Here is a 24,371-nt window from a genome sequence, read left to right on the forward strand (position 1 = left end):
TATGTGTGATGAAATGAGAGGAATGTTGGAAATTTGGTTTGTCTATTTTAATATATAATAAATAGTTAATGCTAAAGTCTGATAGACAGTCATTTACTAATAATGCTTGTTGTTGTCGCATGCAACATAATTTAACTTTGAAGCAAAAAATACACTGGATTTTCCATTCCTAGAGGATGTGACTATAGTTTCTTCCTTTGTCTTATAGACACAGGTATGAAAATTGAGAGGCAAAAGTAAGGAAACTCTACCTAAATTTTCCTTTACATCTTCTAGTTCCTTTGATTATGATGGGGCTTTCTGCTGAGAATTCAGAAACAATTTCTGGGTCATTTTAATAACCTTGGAAACCTCATTGGTGGAAAGGACCTTGTTAGTGGTGAACACAAGTGGGATCTTAGTTTGGTGATTCATTTATCAGATGTTTTCTTATCAATGTAATGGTTGTAATCTTTAGTAGGTCATACAGTGAATATTAACTATTTCACACTTTTGTACTTACGAAGCTTAAAGTCAATGCACATATTTGGTATGATGACAACATGGGAAGGAGAGTGGTGTTCATGGTGGTACTTTCTATGTCTCTCTATGCCTAAGAAAAGGTAAGAGATGAGTTGGAATAATTATAAGCAACTGAGACAAGAGTCTACTATTGAGGAAAAGAATTTTCAGACTGTGTGCATCGATTAACTAGTTGGTTAGCTCTTCAGCTCTCCACTTTACCTTGGAAGCCACATTTTCTCCTGTGTCTTCACACTGGGTTTGAACTTTCATAATCACTGGGATCAAAGTTTTGGTCATAAGAAATAATGACTGAGATGAGTAGTTTGTGTTTGAGAATTGGCACTTCGGTGGTCATGCAATAGATGATAGTTTTCTCTTCTGCTTCTTCTAATGAGGAGAGCTTTTTCAGGGACCAGTGTTGAGCAGGTCTCCCACCACCCTTTACGTCCTGCTGCTGCTTTGGTGTTGGCCAATGCTAACTAGCCGGAGCCTGGATGCCATCTCTTTCCTGTTGAGCTCTGAAGCTCCTGGCTTCACTCCTCTTTGCCGCACTTCAACATGATCCCCTGCAGCAAGCTTGGGAATTGATTCACCGAAACAGCTTCTTTCATTCCCAGGTGCTCATTTGAAGGACTCTTCACTCTGTGAAGTTTCACAGCCTTTGATTTTACCGTAAGACTTTAGGACCACATCAGAGAATTTAAAACACAAAGTGAAAATGTGGCCTGATATTAGAAGTTATTTCAGTAAAAGTGGATGTGTTTTCCAGTCCATGGGAGGAGGCAGGAAAACTACGATTGCTTTCCCATTCCATGCAGGCTCAGATGTAAACCTCTGCAGGCAAAGAGCTTTTTATGTGGTAAAAGCTAAACAACGTTACCCACATTTCTCACCTTTCAAGTTAGGACAGTCAGTCACAACTGTCAACAATAAAGATGTTTTGGATACCATCCAGAGATAATCTTTAACAAGTTCCAGTATTAGACATATAAGAGTTTATAGAAACTTTTTGAGCTTTGTCAGGAAGGTGCTTCTGACCGATCTTCAGTAGGATTCACTTTTTGAATTTTTTTTTTTTTTTTTAATCAGTGGTGATAGAAAAGGGAATATGCTGAGCTGTCTTGCATCTGAAAGACAGGATGTGTCTACAAAGCACTCTACTTTGCTCCCCTTTCTCAAACAACACTTACAGAATTTTAAGATGCTGAAATGACAGGAAGAACAAACTTGGTTTGGCTTGAATTTTTTCTTAACTTAATTACAAGAATTAGGAATTCTGGAAGAAGGGCGCCTGGGTGGCTCAGATGGTTGGGCATCTGCCTTCGGCTCGGGTCATGATCCCAGGATCCTGGGATCAAGTCCCACATCAGGCTCCCTGCTCAGTGCAGAGGCTGCTTCTCCCTCTCCCTCTGCCAGTCCCTCTGCTTGTGCTCTCTGGCTCTGTTTATCTCTCTGTCAAATAAATGAGTAAAATCTTAAAAAAAAAAAAAGAATTCTGGAAAAAAAAATACCGTAGCAGAAATAAAGACCAGAATTAAAGCACTAAAGCATGCCTTATAGAACTCATGTGTTATTTTTCCTGTTCACTAAAGATTTTTAAGACAAACAAACATGAAAAGAAAGTCTCTTTCTCCAATTGGATTAACATTTAGTTGAAAGCACAAATGGTCAAGTGTGAGTAAAACTCTTCAGGAGATTCTTAATTTAAGCGTAAGTATGTTTCAACATTCTAGATTTTTGTCTGAAACTTGGAACACTCTTAGTCATGGATTCAATACTATATTTGGCAGAAGTTAGACACAACCATATGAAGGTCCCCTGAGTATCTCTAAATTCTCATTTTGTATTAATAAAGACACAGATAAAGACTATTTGGAGAATTTGATCCTAAGGGAAAAATGTATTGAGCATTCCAGTCTGGCTTGCTGGGAGGATATCATCCTTTGACACCATAGTGGCCCCCGAGATGGGGATGTATGGGGGCATTCTCTGGCCTTCTGTAGGGAGCAGACTCTTTTACATCTGAGCGACTTAGTGGCCTAGTGCAGGGTCTTAGAGCTGAATTAAGTGAGGGATTTTTGAGGGATTGGGATTAAATACAGAAGCACTGATGGGAGTGGGCGGTGATGGTCATGAAGTCATTAGAGTTCAGAGAACATTTCCCTGGCCTCTTTGGTTTCCTACTCACTCTGTTTCATTCCTTTCCCCAATTCCCAAGCACTGGAGATAACTTCCTTTCTCTTTCTACTTTTGCCAGTGTTTAGATCTTATGGTATTATGAATTCTGAGAATGTAATCTTATCACTTCTTGAGATTCTTCAAGAGTTATTTTTCCCCTTCTAGTAAGAAATGAAAGGTAAGAAGTAAAAGGAGTAGTAAATGTGTTTTAGAGTGACTCCAAGTAACTGGGGGCAGAAAGGAAAAATGGAGAGAAGGGGAGACTAAGTTCCATGGTAGGAATTTGACATGCTAGAGCGACCGAAAGAGGGCCAGAGATTGTGATGAAGGGAGGGGGGTTACTGTGGGGAGAGAGAGAGAAAGGGAGAGTGAGAGTAAATATGAATGAGGTCTGGACAGGTGGGCACTGGTTGGATTCTATAGGCCTTTGTGGACCTGTTAAAGACTTTGGATTCAAGCCTGAGTACAACGAGGAGCCATTGAAGGCACTTAAACAGAAGAGCCATTAGAAAATTTTTGTGGTTTCCACTTTGGTGGCTGTGTGGAGAAGAGACTGGAGGCCTGTTAGAAGAGTCCAGTTGAGAGATGTTGGTTTGGCCTAGGGAATGTCAATGAAGATGGAGAAAATGGCACTTAAACAGAAGAGCCATTAGAAAATTTTTGTGGTTTCCACTCTGGTGGCTGTGTGGAGAAGAGACTGGAGGCCTGTTAGAAGAGTCCAGTTGAGAGATGCCGGTTTGGCCTAGGGAATGTCAATGAAGATGGAGAAAATGGGATAGATTTGAGAGAGTTTAGTTGGATTGGTGGTGGAGGAGAAGTGGCCGATAAGGAAGAAGGAGTGTCAAGGACACCTGGGTTTTCGCGTGAGTACCTGAAGTCCTTTTATGTTAGTCAGGGAAGCTAAGTCCTGGGGTGGTAACAACAGCCTCAAAAATCTCAGGCCAACAGCACAGTCTTCAGTCAGGCAAAGTGGGCTACACATCCAAGTGACCCTCTAGGGCAGCTGTCCTCTAAACTCAGTGATTGGACTGCCCACCATTTTAACAAATTTGGGTCCACCAAATTTGCTGTGACAGGGAAGAGAGGACATGAAGGTTCACACACGGACTCTTCAGGCACTTCTACTTACATGTCGTTGGCCAGAGTAGGTGACGTATATGGGTATTTTTTATTTTACTTTACTTTTATTTCAAGGAGCTGGAAGTGAAATCCTCTCTGGTGCTCAGAAGAAGAGTAGAAACGGAAAACCTAGTGGAAAGGTCTACCACAGTCCCATTTTCTGATATGGAGAACTCTGAAGGAGGAACAAATTCTGGGGGAAAGGAGTTTAGTTTCAGATATGCTTTTTGAGATGCTTGTGAGATAACTAAATATCTGTATCAAGTAGGCAGTTGGCTATTTGAGGAGGAAGGAAGGAAATAATGAAGGAAAAGAGGAAAGGAGACAGAGAGGGAAGGAAGGGGGAAGGGAGGAAAATTTGGGTTTTGCATATACATTTAAAATATATCTATGGGATCGTATGAGACTGCAAAGAGACAGTGTCTAGAGAAAGATTAGGATGAAGAAACGAGCCCTTTAATAGTTAGTTAAACTAAACTATACTGTGGGTCTACTATGGGTCAGTGTGAGAGTCTGCCATTTTATACTGCACTGTCTGGGCAGAAACTTGGTCTCAACACAAAATTCAATGTCACCTTCCCAGCACTTGGAAGGATACCTTACAAGAGGTAGTACCTGGTAACATCTAGTAAGAGGTAGTAATTGATATATTATATTATATTACCTGTATATGTCCTTTCTGGTCAGCTTTGTGGAGATAGAACAAAACTAATCGCTTTTCATTCAGTGAGTGTACATTAACCAATGTGTACAGTCATGTAACCATCACCACAACCAAGATACAAACCATTTTCATCACTCTAAAAAGTTCCCTTGTGTGACCTGTGAGAGTCAAACCCCTCTGCCCACACCCTGGTAACCACTGATGTGTTTTCCATCAATATAGTTTGCCTATTCAAGAATTTCATATAAATGGAATCATACAGTATGTGTTCTTTTGTATCTGGCTGTTTTTATTTAGCATGAGGATTGACAAACTTTTTCTGTAAAGATTCAGATAGTAAACATTCTTGTAGGCTATGGGGTCTTTGTTGGAAGTACTCAACTCTGCTGGTTATGGCATGAAAGCAGTCTTGGAAAATATATAAACCGAAGGTACACAGAGCTGTTCCAGTGAAACTTTGTTGACAAAAATAGGCAGAGGGCCAGATTTGGCCTGTAGGCTAAAGTGTGCTGACCCTTGATTTAGCACAATGCTCTTCAGAGTCATTTCTGTTATCATGTGTAGTAATTCATTGTTTTTTATTGCCGAGTATTCTTTCATTATATGGATGATATTCCACAACTTGTTGACCCATTCATCCATTGATGGGCATTTGAGTTGTTTCTAGTTTTTGGCTTTTATGAAGAAAGTTGCTATGAACATTCACTTACAAGGCACTGTGTGAACATATGCCTTCGTTTCTCTTAGGTACATGCCTAGGAGTGGAATTTCTGGGTCATATGGAAAAGGTACATTTAATATTGTAAGAAACCACCCAAACTGTTTCTTAAAGGAAACCTACTATTTAAAGATTTTTATTAAATTTATTTATTTGAGAGAGAGAGAGAGAGTGCAAGAGACTGAACAGAGGGAGAAGGAGAGAGAGAAGAAGACTCCCCGCTGAGTAGGAAGTCCAACTCTGGGCCAATCCCAGGACCTGAGCTGTAGGCAGACACTTAACCGACCAAGCCACCCAGGCGCCCCGGAGACCTACTATTTAACCAATAATGTATGAGAGTTCTAGTTGTTCTGAGTTCTTGGCATTGTAGTGAGTGTCTACTGGAATAAATATTTATTAATATTTAAATGTTAATGGATATAAATGAATCAATGAAGTATATTGGGAATATTGTCTAGTGTCACAGATTTTTTAGACATGATTTTTTAATGACTACTTCTTATAGCTTTACCATAAATTATTAAATAGATTTCCTGTTATTAAGCCTTAAGACTTTATACAGTTTTCCTAGTGAAAACAAAGCAGTCACCATCTGTGTAGAGGGCAATGTGTTCAATACTGCACATACTGGTAAAGGTACAGAGTGCAATTACTCTTTACTCTTCTTGGCAGTTACTTGCTATGGCATGTGCCTTTCCTCGTTGGTTGATCTGGGGATTGGGTTGAAATCCTATGGAAATTGGATGAGCCTAATTTAATCCCACTTTTGAGTGGGCAGCCACCCTACCTCTTCATGGGTATGTCAAGGAGTAACCTCAGGCAGATCCTGGATTTTTCTTAGAAAGGTATTTTGTGTCTCTTGGTCCCCCAGTAATTTGTGCCTTAGCATGTAGCTGCATGAATTTTTGCTGGGACAGTCTTTAAGTTAATATTTGAAATGTCTATCTACCTCATTTCTTTTTTTTTTTTTAAATCTCAGTCAAGTTTTGTAAACTTCTACTTTAAGCTGTGTAACTTCCCAGTAAGCTGTCTTATACCTGAATGAATTGCTTTGCTATTTAGGTTTTTTTTTCCATAATAAGCTCATTAAATGCTGGGGCCTCATACCAAAAAGTCATTATTTCAGTTTTGAGTACTTGTTCTGAGGCTATATACTTGGACAGAGCTAGATGTCCATTAAGATTATTCCTTGTTAGTGGGAATAAAATCGTTATCAGCTTATAAGAGAGTCCCTCTGTTCTTTGTCTAGGGAGGTAGGAGAGTACATTCAACTCACACAAAAGTTTATCCATTCATTAAGTGGAAAGGTAAAAACATAGAGGCCGTCAAGAGATCCCAGTTTTACCTGACAGGAGGTTATGCTTGAGTCACAGGGTACTTTTCCCGCAGAGCTTTCAGAGGTAGGATCAAACTGCAGATTCTGTCACAGTGTCAAGAAGTAAGTCTGTGGTGAGCCTGAAAAGCTCAGCCATAGGATCCCTTCCATGGAGTCAAAGTCAGAACCAAGTTCACTACGTCACCGACAATATTATGTTAGTACCAAGTGGGAAGGTACAATAGGGATCCATAATGGAAAAGTGCCTAAAGCCTCCTTCTTCCTCATGAACCATATTTGTTGTAAAATCCTGGATTTGCAGATTAATAGAGCTAATATTGACTGGCTCTCACCATGTGCCAGGCCCTGTTCTAAGCATTTTGTGTGTATTAAGATCAAAGGAAATTCACTGTAATGGTACAGAACATAGACTTTTGGGCTGGCTAGATTGCTAACTAGCCAAGTTAGTGGCTGGTTTCCTCAGTGACTGTATTTCTTCATTTTTAGCATGGGGATTTTGACAGCACGTATGTCCTAGGACTGTTGGGAAGACTGAATGAGTTCATTTACCTGTACTGCTCAGGAGGGTGCCTGGCACATGGTAAGTCATATAAACAGTAGCTTTTACCGTCATCATCTTATTACTCATCTCAAGAAAGCTGTGAGATAGGTACTGTGGTTTTCCCCATTTTACAGTTGAGTAAACTGAGGCACAGAGAGCCGTTCTCCCAAGGCCACAAGGCTAAGAGGCAGTGAAAGTGGATTAGAATACATGCAATCTGAGTCCAATCTGTGGCTCTAACTGTTGTGCCCTGATGCCTCTCAACTTAATTAAGAAGAAAATGGCCATGAATTTTAGGTGTAATCTGCAGTGAAGCAAAGAGGTCCATAAGGAAGAGGTGAGTAAGAGGGGTATCTCTTTTTTTTTTTTTTTTAAAGATTATTTATTTATTTGATAGAGAGAATGAGAGAGTGAGAGAGTATGAGAAGGGGGAGGGTCAGAGGGAGAAGCAGACTCTCAGCTGAGCAGGGAGCCTGATGTGGGACTCGATCCCGGGACTCCAGGATCATGACCTGAGCCGAAGGCAGTCGCCTAACCGACTGAGCCACCCAGGTGCCCTGAGGGGTATCTCTTGTACTGGTGGCTTGAACTTGACCACTGGTTCCTCTGGTTGAGTGTATACATCCATTGACTTGATAGTGGTCAACAGATTGGCCAAGAGCTTATCTTCCATTTGGAGTAGTCCTACTTCAATAAATGACATCGCCATCTCTTCTGTTAAGTAAGCCAGAATCCTGGGTCACCCTTAGCTCCAGCTTTTCCCTCATTTCTGTATCTAGTCTATCATTAATTCCTGTTGATTTTTATTTTTTAAAGGCCTCATAAATCCTTCACCTTCTCCATTGCCAAGGCACCATATCAGCCCAAGCCACTGTGCTCAATCTCTTTCTTACCAAACTCCACCAGTCTGACTATTCTTGCTGCATTCCAGTGTGTTCTTCCCATAGCCTAAGGCAAAATGCAAATCTTATAATCTTGTACCCTGGCCTAGAACATTACCCATTTTCACATTCAAATCCAAATCTGTCTGATTCCAAAACCTGTCTTCTTTCTTATGCCATCTTGCCTCTATAAAGTTTGGAGCAGTTAGCTTTGATTTGAAAAGATGAAAAAAGTAAGATTCTTAGGTGTCCAAGTAAAATCAGGTTTTCTTTGACCTCATTCATTAAATTCATGCCTCAGATAATTAGGTCCTAGAATCTGACCCCATTACCAGACCTGTCAGCAGAACTCAAGTGTTCCATAAAGATTTATAATATCTGACCTCTTTTCTAGGCAAGGCAGAGTATATCGTAATAGGAAAATGATAAGATGCATGACAGCCTTTTCTAATTTTTTTTTTCACAATCTCGCTCACATTTTTGTGGTTGTTTTTATTATTATTGGTTTGGTTTTTGCCTGACTGAGTCTTTATCAAAGCAGATATTAACAGGTTGAATCCCAAGTTTTCCAGAACTGAGTGCAGATAAAAAAGTTTTTTTAAAGATTTTATTTATTTATTTGACAGAGAGAGAGCATGTGCAAGCACAAGCAGGGGGGAGGGGCAGAGGGAGAAGCAGGCTCTCTGCTGAGCAGGGAGCCTGATGTGGGGCTCCATCTCAGGACCCTGGGATCATGACCTGAGCCGAAGGCAGACGCTTAACTGACCAAGCCACCCAGGGGCCCCTAAAAAAGATTTTTAAATCATCAGCATCCTGTTCATTTACCAAAGTAAATTTTAAAAGGTACTCAGCAAACTGCCACACTGAGTTAGAAGTCCCTCTGTTTTCCTCTTGTCAGCTTTTAATCTCCCCTCTTCCCAGGGCACGAAAACTGAGTGTAGGGAAGCACTCTCCAGGGGAAAGTGAAGAGGAAATGAGCTTGCAACAAAAAAAATCCATCCAGAACGTGATCCTCGGGTTGGCAGTAAGCAGACTGGCAACTCCAGGCTGTAATCAGTAATACTGGTTTTCAGAAAAGAACGGCAGGCCATCTTTCCCCCAGTTTGTACCAGTTTTATTTTTATTTTTTATTTTTAAATGAACACGGTAAGGAATTTCTAGATTCACATAAATGCCTATGGAAGAGTAATCCTTTTGTTCACCAACAGCAAACACTGGCCCACTGGATCCACTATGATCCTGGTGTTTGTGTGAAAAACTCTTCAAAGTGTGGCCCCCTGTCAGTGCGGATAGCATGTGCCCTGACAGCATTTTATCTTAAGGCACATTGCAGCGAACTTGTGAGGGAGCCCAGATAAAAGCCAGAAGAGGAGATTTCTATCATATAATCCTGGGGGGCTTGACAGGGCCTCCCAAGGTGAAGGGGATAAGAGAGAAAAGTCAGGTTTTGTTTTTTGTTTATCTTGCTGGGGGTGTGGGCTTGTGCCTCATTACCAGAGGGATAAGCTGTCGAAAGCCCTGAAATTCATGTTTTCAAACGGAAACTTTCCTGAGAAACATTTCAAAGTTCTATCTAGAGCCAGGATGTGATACCCTAGTATTACTGCTTGTCACCACTGGCCACAGGGCCTTGGTTCCCACAAAAACCCCAGCTTCTGGGGAGCAGCGGGGCCCAGGTCAGGCAAGCATGCTCATCAGGCCCTAGCTGGATCATGCGTCCCCTCCGTCAACTTGCTGGGTATAACATTACTGCGTTAGGGCTACTCACTTGGAAAACAGGACAGCGAAGTCAGTGAGTGGGGCAGCTGGATGGATCTGGCCCTCAGACTGTGAGGTTGGAAGTCACTCTGCAGGGCTGGAGTGACATGCAGCTGGGAAGCTGTGCAGTGATAGTGGGGCAGGTCCCTCTCCGTGTAGAGAGCACCCCTTCCGTCCTTCTTGAGGGACTCTTAACTGTCTCAGAACTGAAGACCACACCCACTTGTCCTTGGAGAGAAAGGATTGAGAAGTTGAGTCCCGGTCACCTCTCTATACTTAGAGAGCTTTCCTGTGAGACATGGGTCGGGACAGAAAATGGGTCTGTTTTATTCCATCAGGTTATCTGCTCAGGTATTTCTGCCCTTGAAAGGCAGGTGGATCCTTCCCGAATCTTAACACTAACCTTCCCCTTCCAATTCCTCCCAGCCTCGTCACTCGCCTAGAAACTTGCGCTCATCTTTTAAAACCCAGAAAAAAGAAAAAGTGATCATATCTCTAAAACCTCCCTGGACTTGAAACCGGGTTATCATTCCTCTCTAGTGTCAGAAGAGTTTGTCCAGTTCTGTTTTGATGCCAAAGGGAGGAAGAACCACGGTAGGACCTCTGTGTGTTTCACTAGGGAGGCCCCGGGGGCTGAAGCCAGGTACGCATGCCTGCTAAATCAGTACTCACTAATACTACCCTAGCAGGCCCTGTTCTCATTGCTTTATATGTTTAGTCTTCCCGGCATCCTGTGAGAAAGGTTCCACTGTTGTTCCAGGGTCACGGAGGAGGACACTGAAGGCTGGGCACGTCATGTAACTGTCCCAAGTCACAGAACTGTGGGCCTGGCAGGACCCGGCTTGCCACCCAGGCGGACATCTGACCTCACACTCACTTGCCTGCTCGTGTTCCTCTGGAGAAATTAAACCCGAAGGGCTGAGGAGGGAGAGAAAGGCAGAGGCTTGTGCCGTGCTGGGATGTGACGCTGCGCCGTGCGTGCCTTGCCCTTCAGCGTGACTAACCCTGGGCCCAGCTGTCCAGTGGCAGGCTGTGGGGGCACGGCCCAGCACCCCGCCTTCGCGGAAGGCGCTCGCGGCTCATCTGATGCAATCGAATTTACTAGGGTGGCCTTTAGAGCTCGGCTGTTGCTGGAGAGAGAGGGAGAAAGAAGTTTCACATATTGTTTTTTGATCAGCAGGTTTGGAAACTTTGAGTGTTTGGCTCACAGGATGGTGGAAACGCTCCAGCATTTCCTGTGGCCTCGAGTCTGGGTTCGGAGATAGAGAGCTGGGCCTGAGCTTTGCCTCTGCCACTGGGGAATGTCAGCACACATCAGGAGTGACAAGGCTTGCCTGCTGGGAGCAGGGGGGCTGGGGGGGCCTGGGGGGGCAGGAGGGGAGCAGTCAATGGCATTACAACAACTGAAAAGGAATTTGAAAAGCAAATATCCAAAAACCAGAATAAAGGAGGAAGTGTGTGCCTTAGTTTGTAAAATAATGACCTTTCCAGTTGAGATGCTGATTCCCAAAGTGTAAGAGAGCTCCTAGCAAAGGGCAAAGAACCAGCAGCTCAGCTCCTGTCTCCTCTTGTTTCTGAGAGACTTTCTCCAGGAGGAAAAACAAATCTGGAGTAGGCCCTATTCTCACCTCTGAGCACCTCTAATTCTATTCCCATCCAGTGGGACAAATGAATAGCTGCTGCTTGAAGAAGTGCCTGAAGGTTTTCTGAGAAAGGAATTCTGGATTTTAAAAATGCATCATTGGCTTGAGTAATCCTTCACATTTTTTTTTTAAACCTCTGACTTTGCTTTTAAGGAAAGAGTGATTCATTCATTTATTCATTCAATTGTCTGAAAACTGTTTATTGAGCTGCTATTCTCCACACCATCTGGTCAGGACTGGAGGTGCAGAGATGAATAAGATCTATGATCCCCACCCTTGGGGGACTCATAAACTAATAGCATCAAGTATGGAAAGGTGCTCTGGCAGGTGCATCGCAAGCACGGAAGAAGACACCCGGGGCAGTTGCTTTTTAGCTTGGGCGGCTGTGGGGTCAGGGAAATCTCTTGGAGGACCTAGCACAGGAGGCTGGCTTTGAAGTCTAGGTGGGAATATTTGAAGCCAACCCAAGGGTGGCAGGGAAGGACATTCCAGGGAGAGGGAACGTTATGAACAAAGGCAAGAGGCACAAGAATTTGCCATGCCCAGGAAACGGCCAGTAGTTTCAGGAAGAAAGAAAGCCATATTGTCTTGGTGCTTTTCCTCCCCACTTGGTAGACCATGGCGCACCTGCAGAGTACTCCTGACCTGGCTGGTCTGGGGCTTGCCGTCTGTGTGCAGTGCTTCCCACAGCCCCTGCAAAAGGACTGCAAAAGGATGATCTTAAAGAAAAGCCTGTTTGCCATGACTGACCGAGTTGTCGCATGCGTATTTGGGGATGGGGTGCAGGGGTGCGGTTGGTGGGGTGGGCGCACAGGTGGTGCTCAGAAGCAGGCGGGAGCCAGGCTGTGGGAAGTTTATGTGATATAGGCCCTGAATCACCATCCAAAGTTTTTTGTTTTGTTTTTAAAGATTTTACTTATTTATTTGAGAGAGTGAACAAGAGGGGGAGAAGGAGTAGGGGGAGGGGCAGAGGGAGAGGGAGAAGCAGGCTCCCTGCTGAGCAGGGAGCCCGACTCCAGGCTCAATCCCAGGACCCTCAGGACCATGACCTGAGCCGAAGGTGGACGCTTAACCAACTGAGCCACCCAGGCGCCCCACCATCTAAAGTTTTAAGGCAGGAAGGGGGAGATGTTGAGATTCAAGCTCTCACAAATACAAATACTCAGTTTCTTCTGCTGTTTATCTTCTGCTCATTTGCACAGTAGAAGTTGTAGTTAATTGAATTTTTACTGTCCAATGTGAATTGGAAAGAGTTACTCAAAAGAATTGGGCTGCTTTCCTGGAGCTAATCCCATAGACGCAGGTGATGATAATTCAATATGGGACTAAAGGAAAGTTTTCTCTGCCACTTTCCACTGTGTATCTGGCCAAAACTATTCAGCACTTCTTTTTTTCCAGGGAAACAAAGGAGGAAAATGGTCTCAAAGCATCATTTCCCAAAGTGTGTCCCATATGAAACCAGTGCTCCATGAAAGGTGCTCCATGAAAAAAAAATTTTTTTCTAGAAAGATACATTTGGAAAATATTATGTATTGCATACGAAAATTTCACAGTAGACATATATTACATTAAAGGTCTGAGAAGCCCTATAGTAAAGGAACTTTTTTAAAAAAGTGGTATAGTGGGGCGCCTGGGTGGCTCAGTCGTTAAGCGTCTGCCTTCGGCTCAGGTCATGATCCCAGGGTCCTGGGATCGAGTCCCACATCGGGCTCCCTGCTCGGCGGGAAGCCTGCTTCTCCCTCTCCCACTCCCCCTGCTTGTGTTCCTGCTCTCGCTATCTCTCTCTCTGTCAAATAAATAAATAAAATCTTTAAAAAAAAAAAAAAAGTGGTATAGTGATTAAAAACATGGCTATGGAATCAGACAGATGTGGATTGAGTTCTGGCTGGGCTCCATATTTGGATATGAGATCTTAGGCAAGTTACTTGATGTCTGTGCATCTTAGTTTCCTAGTCTGTAAAATGGTTTAGTAATGGTACCGATTTTATAAGGTTGTTACACAAAGTATATGGTACATGAACTAGTTGGTTCCATAATTAGCTATTATTTCATTCAGTGTTTTACAAGAGATTTAACTTTTTCTTTCCTTCCCTTTCCTTTCCTTCTTCTTCATCTTTTTTTTTTTTTTTTTTTTTTTTTTACATTACATTACTTAATATCTGAAGGCAGCAGTGTTGTATGGGAAATGCCGGGCTAAGGCTAATTCCTGAAATGCCTGCATGACTCCTGGTTGTAGGCCAGGAGAGGACAAGCAGCTTCTAGGCAGTGAAGGCTCCGTCAGAAATGTGGACATGCAGGTATCTGAGCTCTAGAACTGGTGAATAAAATATCATTCCTATTTAGCTCCAGGGTCGGATTGTGTAACTTCAGTGTGTGTTTTGTGTGCCAGTTGTCTCTCGAGGGACTGGCAAGATTATAACTTGGGGCAGGTAAACAGATATGATAGGGTTGATGTATTAGTTAGGAGTTTTTCAATTACCAGTGATGGAAACCTAACTCAAACTCACTTAGCATAACAGGGAATTTATGGGCTCATATATGTAGGAAGAGTATTAGGAGAGCTCAGAGGATGGAAGAAAAAGGTTAAGGAGCCTGGAGCTCAATATATTAGGACTCTTGTCCCCTTTTCCTCTCTCCTATGTCTCTTCGCTGCTTGTCTTTGCTTCTCCTTGCCCCATCCCTTCCTATCGCAGATGGTCCGTCCCCAAACGGAGGAAGACAGCTGCCAAACAACGCCCCACAGAAAGACAGAACTCCTTCCTTCCAGGCCTCATAGAGTGGTCCCCAGAAATTGATTTGCTTGGATCATGTGTCTGTCCCTCGGACCAATCAATCACTGTTGCCAGGGAGGTGGGCATTGTCATTGGCCCCAACATGCCCACTCTTGGTTGTGGGACAGGACCTGCCACCTGAAGAGAAGAGCTGGAAAAGCTCACTAGACGGACAAAAACCAAAGCTACAAGAGTTCGCTAGAGCTGTGTGTGAGGGAAAATGTGCTAGAGTAAAAGGTCACAAAATTGTCCTCAAGTGGTAGCAAGGTTTTCATGTTTTTATATAAATTCCCTTTCCTCTTGATTTTAGCAACTTAAAAAAATTTTATCTGTTAAGTGATTCTTGTTCCACATCTCATCTCTCCCTTTTATTTTTTTTTTTTTGCAGTTAAAATAGTATATTCATGACTATTACTGCCCACTTTGTAAAGTTGGTCCATATAATACGTTTTTATAAAAGCAAGATTAGAGTCAGTCACCTCAGTGCCCTGCTTTTCAACCAGGGATGATTTTGTCCCTCAAGGGACATCTGGCAATGTCTGGAGACATTTTGATTGTCTCCAGTTTATAAGCGACCAATTTGATTGTGTAACTGGCATCTAATACTAGGCAGAGGCCAAGGATGCCTGCTAAACATCCTGCAGTGCCCAGGATGAGCCCCACAGCATAGAATTATCGGATCCAAAATGTCAATGGTGCTGTGGTTAAGAAACCCTGCTTTAGTGGTTTCAGGAGAACAGACCTTCTAATAGCTAAATTTATTACTCTACATCTTATGGATTAAAAAGAAATTAATTTTATTTATTTTTAAAGGGCTTTTGCTTTTGCTTTTTTTTTCTTGCTGGTATCAATGTATGAGAGTGTTATTTTGCCCACATTCTCACCAATCAATAAAGTTCATTTCTTACCAGTATGGTAGACAAAAAAGGTATGATCTTTTACTTTGCATTTCTCTTATTGCTATTAAGATCTTTTGGGTATTTATTGATCATACATTTCCTGTTGTGTGGATTACTTTGTTTCTTTTTTTTTTAGGTTCTGCAAGTGGTTTTTTAAAAAAAATATATTTATAAGAGATCATTATTAAGGATATTTATACCAGGTTGCAACAGCTATTGCAACTATTTTCTTGATTGTTTATTATTTGTTTTTAAATTTTTATGGTGCTTTTTGGAATGGCAAGATTTTAAGCGTTTTTGTGTCAGATCATCAGCCTCTTCTTTATGCTTTCTGTCTTCAATGTTACATTGCTTTGCTAGGGCTGCCATAACAAAGCACCACGGCCTGCATGAGTTCAATAAGAGAAACGTATTGTCTCCCAGTTCTCGGGGCTGGAAGTCTGAGATCAGCGTGTTGGCAGGGTTGGTTCCTTCTGAAGCCTCTCTCCCTGGCTTGTAGGTGGTCTTGTTCTTACTGTGTCCTCAGATCGTTGTCCCTCTGTACCTGTCTGGGTCCAAATTTCCTCCTCTTATAAGGACAGTCAGATAGGAATACAGCCCGTGCTAATGACCTCATTTTAACTTAATTACTTCTTCAGAGGCCTTATCTCCAAATCCAGTCATATTCTTAGGTACCGGGGGTTAGGACCTCAACATTTTCAGGGGAACGCAGTAGCCCATAATCATGTGAGAGGGGCCTCCACCACCTCTGGAATATGTAAATATTGGGGGGAAGTTATTCAAATTCGCTAACCCCACTATTTCCATAATCTTTACATAATTTGTCACCAGTAGATAATGATGGCCAGTGGGGCAGAGGACAGTTTTCCTGGGGAGGAAGGAAGGGACAGAGGAGTTGAAGCAAGTCATTTATCCAGCTGTTTGGTGTTTCTTTCCCATTGATCTGCCTTTTGGCTTCTACTGGCCCATCTGTCAGGCTCTTTCAGTGCAATGGTGGGCGCACACAGTTCACCAGGGCAAGTGTGTTAGTTTTTCCATTACGCAGCTCCTATAGGAATGTCCTCTTAGGCTGATTTTTTTTCTCTCTCTCTCTTAATAGAGTTTGCTGGTGTAACAGAAAGACTAGAAATAAGATACAAGGGTTTAAAGCCATTACAGGGAGTGAAAGCGAAAACTATATGGGAAATTGGAGGGGGGTGAAGATCGGATATTTGGGAACTTTATTCTTCCCAAGACCTAATCAGATAGACTGGAAAACATGTAGATATGTAACAGATCTTTAAGAGACTACAGTGAGGTGAGCTTCAAACTCAGAGGCGTGTAGAACTTTGGGCAGAGAACAATGTCTAGAGACAGACAGATTTCTAGATGGAATCAAGAACGGTGTCTCTCCGTTGTCTTGGAAACGTGGCCCAAGGCTAAGAAGGAGACATTCAACAGAATGATAAAGAAGATTTCCACTTGCTCAAGGGTTATGTAGTCACATCTAACTGACACGCAGACTTGAGTAACTAACTCCCAGATAAAAAGCGACTCCTCCATCCCTCATTAAATTCACTCAACTATAAATAAGCCATTTGACATGCATATTAAGGTTGTAGAATCTTCATGTTAAAATGGGAATAAAGTAAATCAATCAGCAGGCAAGCAGGGACATTGTAGAATTCTCCACCCCTTTCCCAGTTGCCTCCAGGAACTTGAGAGTTACCTTACAAGACAGAATGGTTGGAGTGTCTAGCCAGCTGCAGAGACTTCCCTTTAGAGGCTCTTAAATTTTAGTTTGCATAAGAATTATTATATCAGGCTGTTTACACAGATTTACATGCCTTATATTTACTGGGCAATTTTGACAACATTAGGCTCAGTTTTACTGCTGGTGGCTCTGATGAGCTAGAATTAACTGTTGCTCATGCAAATATAAATTCAAGAGGATAAAATGTGGACTTCTGAGGATAACGATGTGACTGGATTATTCACTCAGCGATTGTGCACCTGACTCTACCCCACGGGAGCCCCATCTGTGCTGTTTGTTATTGTGGGCAACGCTGATGAGGTCTAATTGGACTTGTCAAGTGAATTCCCAGGGGACTCCCCCTAGCCTCTTGGCTTTCTCAATGGCTCCTTTGTATACTGCTGCTCTCTTATTCTCCACAGGGACTCAGGGAGAGTCACATCATTGTATTCTCACCTGTTCAACAGGTTTGGTCTCAACAGTCTTTGAGAAATAAATACTGGTTAAAGGGGAAGAAAATCACCTTTGGTTGTTGATTCCTGGGTGGTTAGATGACCCCTTTTAGTGTAATTCTAGACTATTTTGTGCAGAGGAGGGAAGAAGGGGTTCAAAATGCATTTTAATTTTCATTATGTATTCTCTTGACCCTCAAAATTGTGTGTTCTTTGTTTGAATAGAGTTACCTAATATTTACACAGTCTATTTTCACATTAGAACCTGTTTTCTTAATTCTTATTCTAGGGTATATAACTGATATGGATCCTGAATTGAAGTGATGTGGTATAGACATAATACATTGTCTGTAGAATTCTCAGGTGAATAAAAGAGCATACAGACTGTGAAGAAGAAGACCCCAGTACAGATCGTCTACTTGTATTTGCATATATGAGACTTCATAATTATTTAACAAGTCCCTGTTGTAGAATATTCAGTTGTTTTTAAGTTTTGGGGGTCATAACCAAAACAGCAATTGTCATTGTTATAGTTAAGTGAATAATTATCTCTTGAGGAAATATCCTAGAAAAATAAAATAACTTAGAGAATACGAAATCGTAAGGCTTTTGGTACAGTTTGCCAAAAGTACCTCTGGAAAGTTGTACCAATTTATACTCTTGAGCAGGGACATGAACTTTCTTCTTTAGGAGTCATAAACCAAGAGCGTCTAGGGAGTCAAGATAATGGTGAATGACCCTCCCAAGTTATGACCCAACTGCTATTGGAACTACTTTTGCCCTTATTTGGTTTCAGCCACTTGCCTGTTTTAGGAATATGCCAGGCCTGCTTCTGCCTTAGGGCCTTTGCACTGGCTGTTTCCTTGGCCTTCAACATAATTTCTCCAGATGTCCTCCTGGCTCACATCCTCACATCTCACGAGCCTCTGCTCAAATGCTGCCTTCTCAGTGGAGCTTTCCCAGATTTCCCTATTTACCATTGTACTTCGGCCCCTCTCATGCAGATACGTTCATACCCTTCAGATGCTCCTTCCCTGCTGCATTTTGCTCCGTATCCCTTGAGCTGTCTAACATCTAGATTTGCTGCTGTATCCCCAGCACTGAGAACAGGCCTGGCACAGAATAGTGGGGCTCAATAATTGTTTGTTGAATGAGTGAACCACAGCTTTGTAGATTTGCTTTTGCCGGTTAGCACTGATTAGCCTCCCAGCAGGCTTCCCTCATCATCCTTGGCCAAAGGAGCAGCAGTTTTGTTTGGGTTCATTTCTGGTACTTGTCAGCTTGGTGGAGTTAGTTATTTCTCTAACTGCCGGTGCTGTCCAGGTGGCCATTAGTAAGTCTGCTATCTTCATCATCTCAGTGATGTCCAGCTACCACTGAGATGGGGATAGTAACTGACAAGGCCTACTCTGGTCTGATAAAGAGCCAAAGGCACGTGTTTGATCAAAATCTGCATACACAGATCAATTTCTGAAAAGAAAGGACCAAGAACCCAATAGAAAAGGGACAAAAGATTTGGACAGTTCACAGGAAAGTGGACATGGGACTTTGCCTCCTTACGTTCAACCTCATTCACAATAAGAGAAATACATATTAAATACACATTAAAAGTACACGTGACTGCCTTTTGGGATGCCTGGGTGGCTCAGTTGGTTAAGCGACTGCCTTCGGCTCAGGTCATGATCCTGGAGCCCCGGGATTGAGTCCTGCATCGGGCTCCCTGCTCAGCGGGGAGTCTGCTTCTCCCTCTGACCCTTTCCCCTCTCATGTTCTCTCTCACTCTCTCAAATAAATAAACAAAATCTTTAAAAAAAAAAAAAAGTACATGTGATATATTTCTTCAGTGCATCCGGTATGCAAATGTTCAGTCTGTTGATGAGGCTGTGTGGAGATAGGCAGCCTCATCCATTACTGGAGGGAGTGTAGATTGGTGCAATGCCTATGGAGGGATGTCTGGAAATGGCTATCAAAATTTAAAATTGCATATGATCGGGACACCTGTGTGGCTGAGTCAGTTAAGCAGCGGACTCTTGGTTTCGGCTCAGGTCATGATCTCATGGGTTGTGAGATCAAGCCCAGAGTTGGGCTTTGCCCTCAGTGCGGACTCTGCTTAAGAGTCTCTGTCTCCCTCTGCCCCTCCCCTCAAATCCATAAATAGGTCTTTAAAAACATAGAATAAAATAAAACTGCCTGTGTCCTTTGACCCACCGATTTCACTTCTGTGCACCTATGGTAAGGATATACCTGCCCATGTGCAAAATGATGCGAGCATAAGGCTCTTCACCACAGCCTCATTGACAATAGCCGAAAGTAGGAAATCACCTGAGGGCCCAGGTGACAGAGAACGAGCTCATCAGATAGGATGTTTCCATATAGAGAACAACTATGCAGCTATAAAAGGAGCCAGGATGCTTTATTTGCATTAATATATAAATACACAAAATGGAAAAAAAAAAGGGTATGGCATGCCACCTCTGTTTTTCTAAAGAAAGGGGGAAATGTAAGATATTTTTGCGTTTGCCTTATATACATGAAGCCATTCTGGAGGGGCACACAAGAATGGGATAGCTGGAGAAATAGGGGTAAAAGTGGACAACGGGTGGATGTGTAACTTTAGGAGGAGGGAGATTCTACGCTATATTTTCACATACACCTTTAAGTTTTGAATCACATGAAATGTCTCACCCGTTCAAAAATACTAAGTTAAAAAAGTCATCCTAGAGACACGGGCTCATCTGGGAGAGGCGGCGGAGGACGATCTTCCTTTGTGAAAGCAACACAATTAATTCAAGGTCCGTTCTGAATGCCGCACCATCCGCATCAGTCAGTGGGCTCCCCCGCCCCGAAGGCGCCGTGTGTGAACTGTGGCCTTGGGGAGGGAGCGTGCGTGTGCATGTGTGCGAACCTCGGGGCATTTCGCCTTCCTCATGATATCCTGGTTGCTATAGCGCGGAGCTCTATTTGTGACACACAGAAAACACTTTAAAGAAATGCTGCTTCCTGACCATGACTTCCTGGGCAATCTGTTCTTCCGGAGACTATTGAGCGCGAGAAGTTTACATGTCTCAGGACAGAGTGAGCCCAGCTCATTCCGACCCTGGGCACCGTGTGGAGGCGAAGCCGGTGGTAAGGGACACACCATCCCTCGACGGGGCCGCGTCTGCTGGAGGCTTTGACTCCAGGGCGTCGGCACCTTCCCCTCATCTGTCTTCTCTCCTCGGGAGCGGCTGGTGGTGCACTTGGTGCCCTGTGTTCTGCACCCAGAGCCGTTTCTCATACCTAAAACCACCAGTGAAAACAGGAAGTGATGAAGCAGAATTCGCCCTGCATCGGCACCGAGCAACTTTTCTTTCTTTTTGTCATTCCTCATTAGGTGTAGACACGTGCGGCCGTCTGCACCGTAGGATCCCGCTTCTACCAGCTTCGGACTCTCGGGGTTTACCATGCCTCCGCCCGCGGACATCGTCAAGGTGGCCATAGAATGGCCGGGCGCCTACCCCAAACTCATGGAAATCGATCAGGTCAGTAATGCCGGCAGCAGCGTGGGGGTTATCTTCAGTCTTCTTTCTGTTTTGGCATTTTCACAGACTTTGAATAGCTCTCCAACCCCCCACCCGGCTGTGTTGAAAAATCTGTGCAATAATAGTTGCAGTGTAGTTTGATTTCTGTACCACATACAGTGGCGATGGATGGGGTTTTTATACTCGTTCAACGTCGGCTCGGATTGCGTCAATACAGGGTTTGTGTCTGAGGCTGTGAGAGAGGCGGGAGGGCCTAGTGGACAGGGTTCTGGGCAGTGGACACAGTGGAGGCTGTCCTAGCCCTGCCTGGCAGGGGCTCATGAATATGTGCATATTGTTTTATTATAGGCAATACAAAACTTAATTTTTTGACTCACTTTCCCCTTCGATCTTTGCAGAAGCCAACAAGTGCATTATATTAACAGCTTAATAATGAGATTATTATTTTGGTATAGAAGGACTCAGTCTTGCATCCTAGCCAATTATCATTTTGTTATTAGTGTAAAATGCACTGTGTGTCTTGTGTATTGTGTGGCATGTAATAAATCTCCATAGATATTTACTGAATGAAAATATATCCAGGGGGGCCTGGGTGGCTCAGTCAGTTAAGTGTCTGCCTTCGGCTCAGGTCATCATCCCGAAGGTCCTGGGATCGAGCCCCGCATCAGGCTCCCTGCTCGGTGAGCCTGCCTCTCCCTCTCCCTCTGCTTGCTGCTCCCCCTGCTTGTGCTCTCTCTCTCTTTCAAATAAATTTAAAAAATCTTTAAAAAATTTAAAAAAATATACAGAAGACGTTTTAAATGACCTTACCTTTAAAGGCACCCTTTAGCTTGGATCTTGACAATCTTTTGGTGTAGCTTTGATTGGATTTGATTACAGGTTATCTCAGGAAGGTTACTCATGTCATTCCAGAGCAGATGATTTAAGGGAAAAAAAAAAAAAGGTTGAGACTTAATGTACACTTTGGGTTTCATAAAGCAAATAACGTAGGATTCTAGATGGCTTTCGACATTTTCAAAATTAGGGTACCATGGCAACTCCAGTTTTTATTTATGTTCTCAATACTATTTTATGATTATGATCTATACTTTTTTGCCCCCAGTCAGATTTTATTATCTGGTTGAAGAATACTGCAAGAGTTGTATGGCATTGTGTGGATCCAAAAGACTCAAAATAAATTATAAAGGTCAAATCAGAACTAGTTGAGCTTGAGGGTAAATGTGAGAAAGGGTAAAATTTTAGGATTGTGGTCAAAAAAGTTGTCATCAGTCCAGCTCATCATGGTCATTTTAACTGCTCTCTGAGGTTGTTTTTGTGAAGCTCTAGAAGCAACCCGTGCAGATGGAGAAGCCCACCCAGTGGTTTTATCTACATTTGTGTCAGGTAACAGATGTTTGTCCTTTTTCATGTGCTGTTCGAGAGAGGATATGAGTTGAATTTTAAAATATGTCTGGGACTACTTGGTGCAAACTCAATATGGTTAGGATTAGGTTTGGCTACAACCGAGAGAACCAACGGCTTCAAAGAGAAGTTGGCCTCTCATACCCACATGGGCAGTCCTGCCCTGGCGGGATGCTCCAGTGTCATGGACCCAGGCCCCTTCTGTCTTGTTGCTTTGCCTTCTCCATCTGTGTGGCTGAGGACAGTTGCTTGGGCTTCGCCTGGGAGCTCCCTGGAAATGCAGAGTCTCAGACCCCACCCCAGACCTCCTGACCCAGAATTTGCATGTTAGCTAGATCCCCAGGGGACTCCTGGATGTAGTTAAGTTTGAGAAGTGCTGAGTTGGATACCTGGTGCCCAAGTCTGAGTCTCATCAGAATCACCTGGGGCACTTGTTTAAATGTTCTTGGGGACCCTCTGCCAAGAGATGCTAAGTCAGTGGTTTAGTAAATGACTTCCTTTTCATTCTGCCATGGCCCCTGGTGTTTGGGAACCTCTGCTGTAAAACAGCAGCTCCTGATAGACATTCGTAAGGGTTTGTGGAGTCCCGTCCTTGCCTTTGGCGATGGCCTTTGCTGTGTGTGTGTCTTGTTACTTTTTAAAAATTATCTTTTATATTTTGGAACAATTTTAGATTTACAGAAAAATTGCAAGGATTTTATTGAGAGTTTCCATATACCCTTCAGTCAGTTTTCCCTAATGTTAACATTTTAGTGTAACTGGTACATTTCCCCAAACTAAGAAATTAACAATAGCATGTGACTTAGGTAACTAAACTTCAACTTTATTTGGATGTCAGCAGTTTTTCCACTAATATCCTTTTTCTGTTCCAGGATCTAATCCAGGATTGCCAGCCGCACTGTAATATAGTTGTCATGGTTCCTTGGTCTCCTCCAGCCTTTGATAGTTTCTCAGTCTTTCCTTGTTATTTCATGGCCTGATAGTTTTGAGGAGTAACTTTACTTCAGTACAATTTCAAAGAGAGAAATGGCAAAGAACTTCTGGCTACCTTTTATCCAGCTTCTTTAATTATTAATGTTTTGCTTCATATGCTTTATTGTTTTCTCTATTTTCTCTTTTTAATATATATCTTTTTTTCTGAGCCATCCAAGGGTGATTTAGAGGCATCACCCCCCTTTACCCCTAAATACTCGGTGTGTCTTACCTAAGAACAAAATCATTCTCTTACATAACCATTGTCTCTTTATAAAAGCCAGGAAATTGAACGTTAGTTCAAAACTATCATCTAACTCTGAGTCCATAGTCCATAGTCAAGATTCATCAGTTGTCCCAATAAGGTCCTTTATAGGTGTTTTCCCCAGTCCGATATCGCTCCGGGATCATGTATTATTACATTTATTGTCCAGTCCCTCTGGTCTCTATTGATCTGGAATGTTTCCTTAGTCTTTCTTTATCTTTTGTGATCTTGATAATTTTATAGTGTACAGAACAGCTTTGTGGGATGTCCTTCAGTTTGGATTTCTCTGGTGCTTTCCCCCCAGATTTTGCATTTTGGGGTGAAATGCCAGAGAGATGACATTGTGACCTTCTTGGGGCCTTGTATCAGGAGGTACATGATGTTTCCTTGTGTCATTCTTGGTGATGATTCTGGTTTTACAAACGCAGATATTGTGTTCATGGAAATTAAGTGATTTGCCAGTCCACGAGACCAGGACATAAACCCAGGCCTCCCTTACTCTCAAGACTGTACTTTTTTTTTTTTAAGATTTTATTTATTTTGACAGAGAGAGAGAGAGAGGGAACACAAGCAGGGGGAGTGGGGAGAGGGAGAAGCAGGCTTCCCGCGGAGCAGGGAGCCCGATGTGGGGCTCGATCCCAGGACCCTGGGATCATGACCTGAGCCGAAGGCAGATGCTTAACGACTGAGCCACCCAGGCGCCCCTCAAGATTATATTTTTAAACAGTTGGCCAAATTGTGGGCCTCCTGGCATTGCCTCACAGAAAGAGTTAGAATCCCAGCCCTTGATCACCCTGCAGCTGCTGAAGTTGGAGGGAGAGCCTGGCGGCTGTGTTGACGTCAGGTGGTGTTTCTTGATCACATCAGAAGTTGGCACAAGAATTAGAAATGTATTTGCACATGCAGTGAGGACTTAAGCAGTGATTGTCATTTGGGTTTCTTCTGATCTTCTCCCATGTTCATTGAGCATCACATACCCTGCCCCTTTCCCATGGCATGTTACCTTTGTTCAGAAA

General features: G+C 43.0%; 1 protein-coding gene across 7 annotated transcripts in view; it reads left to right on the top strand.

Annotated features, from left to right (window-relative positions):
* The window catches only part of ELMO1 (engulfment and cell motility 1), a 514,971-nt gene that overhangs the window by 76,336 nt on the left and 414,264 nt on the right, over positions 1-24,371 (top strand). For 5 of the 7 annotated variants that reach the window (XM_032401761.1, XM_032401766.1, XM_032401767.1 and 2 more), the window contains one exon: positions 20,570-20,717. In XM_032401761.1, the coding sequence (XP_032257652.1) occupies positions 20,640-20,717 (78 nt within the window). In that variant the 5' untranslated portion in view covers positions 20,570-20,639. Of the gene's footprint in view, positions 1-7,005; positions 7,100-20,012; positions 20,323-20,569; positions 20,718-24,371 lie in introns of those variants that run through there. The other 2 variants (XM_032401764.1, XM_032401765.1) reach the window with 2 other exon arrangements.

Source organism: Phoca vitulina, unplaced genomic scaffold (genome assembly GCF_004348235.1).
Source record: "Phoca vitulina isolate PV1807 unplaced genomic scaffold, GSC_HSeal_1.0 scaffold4, whole genome shotgun sequence".
Lineage (NCBI taxonomy): Eukaryota > Metazoa > Chordata > Mammalia > Carnivora > Phocidae > Phoca > Phoca vitulina.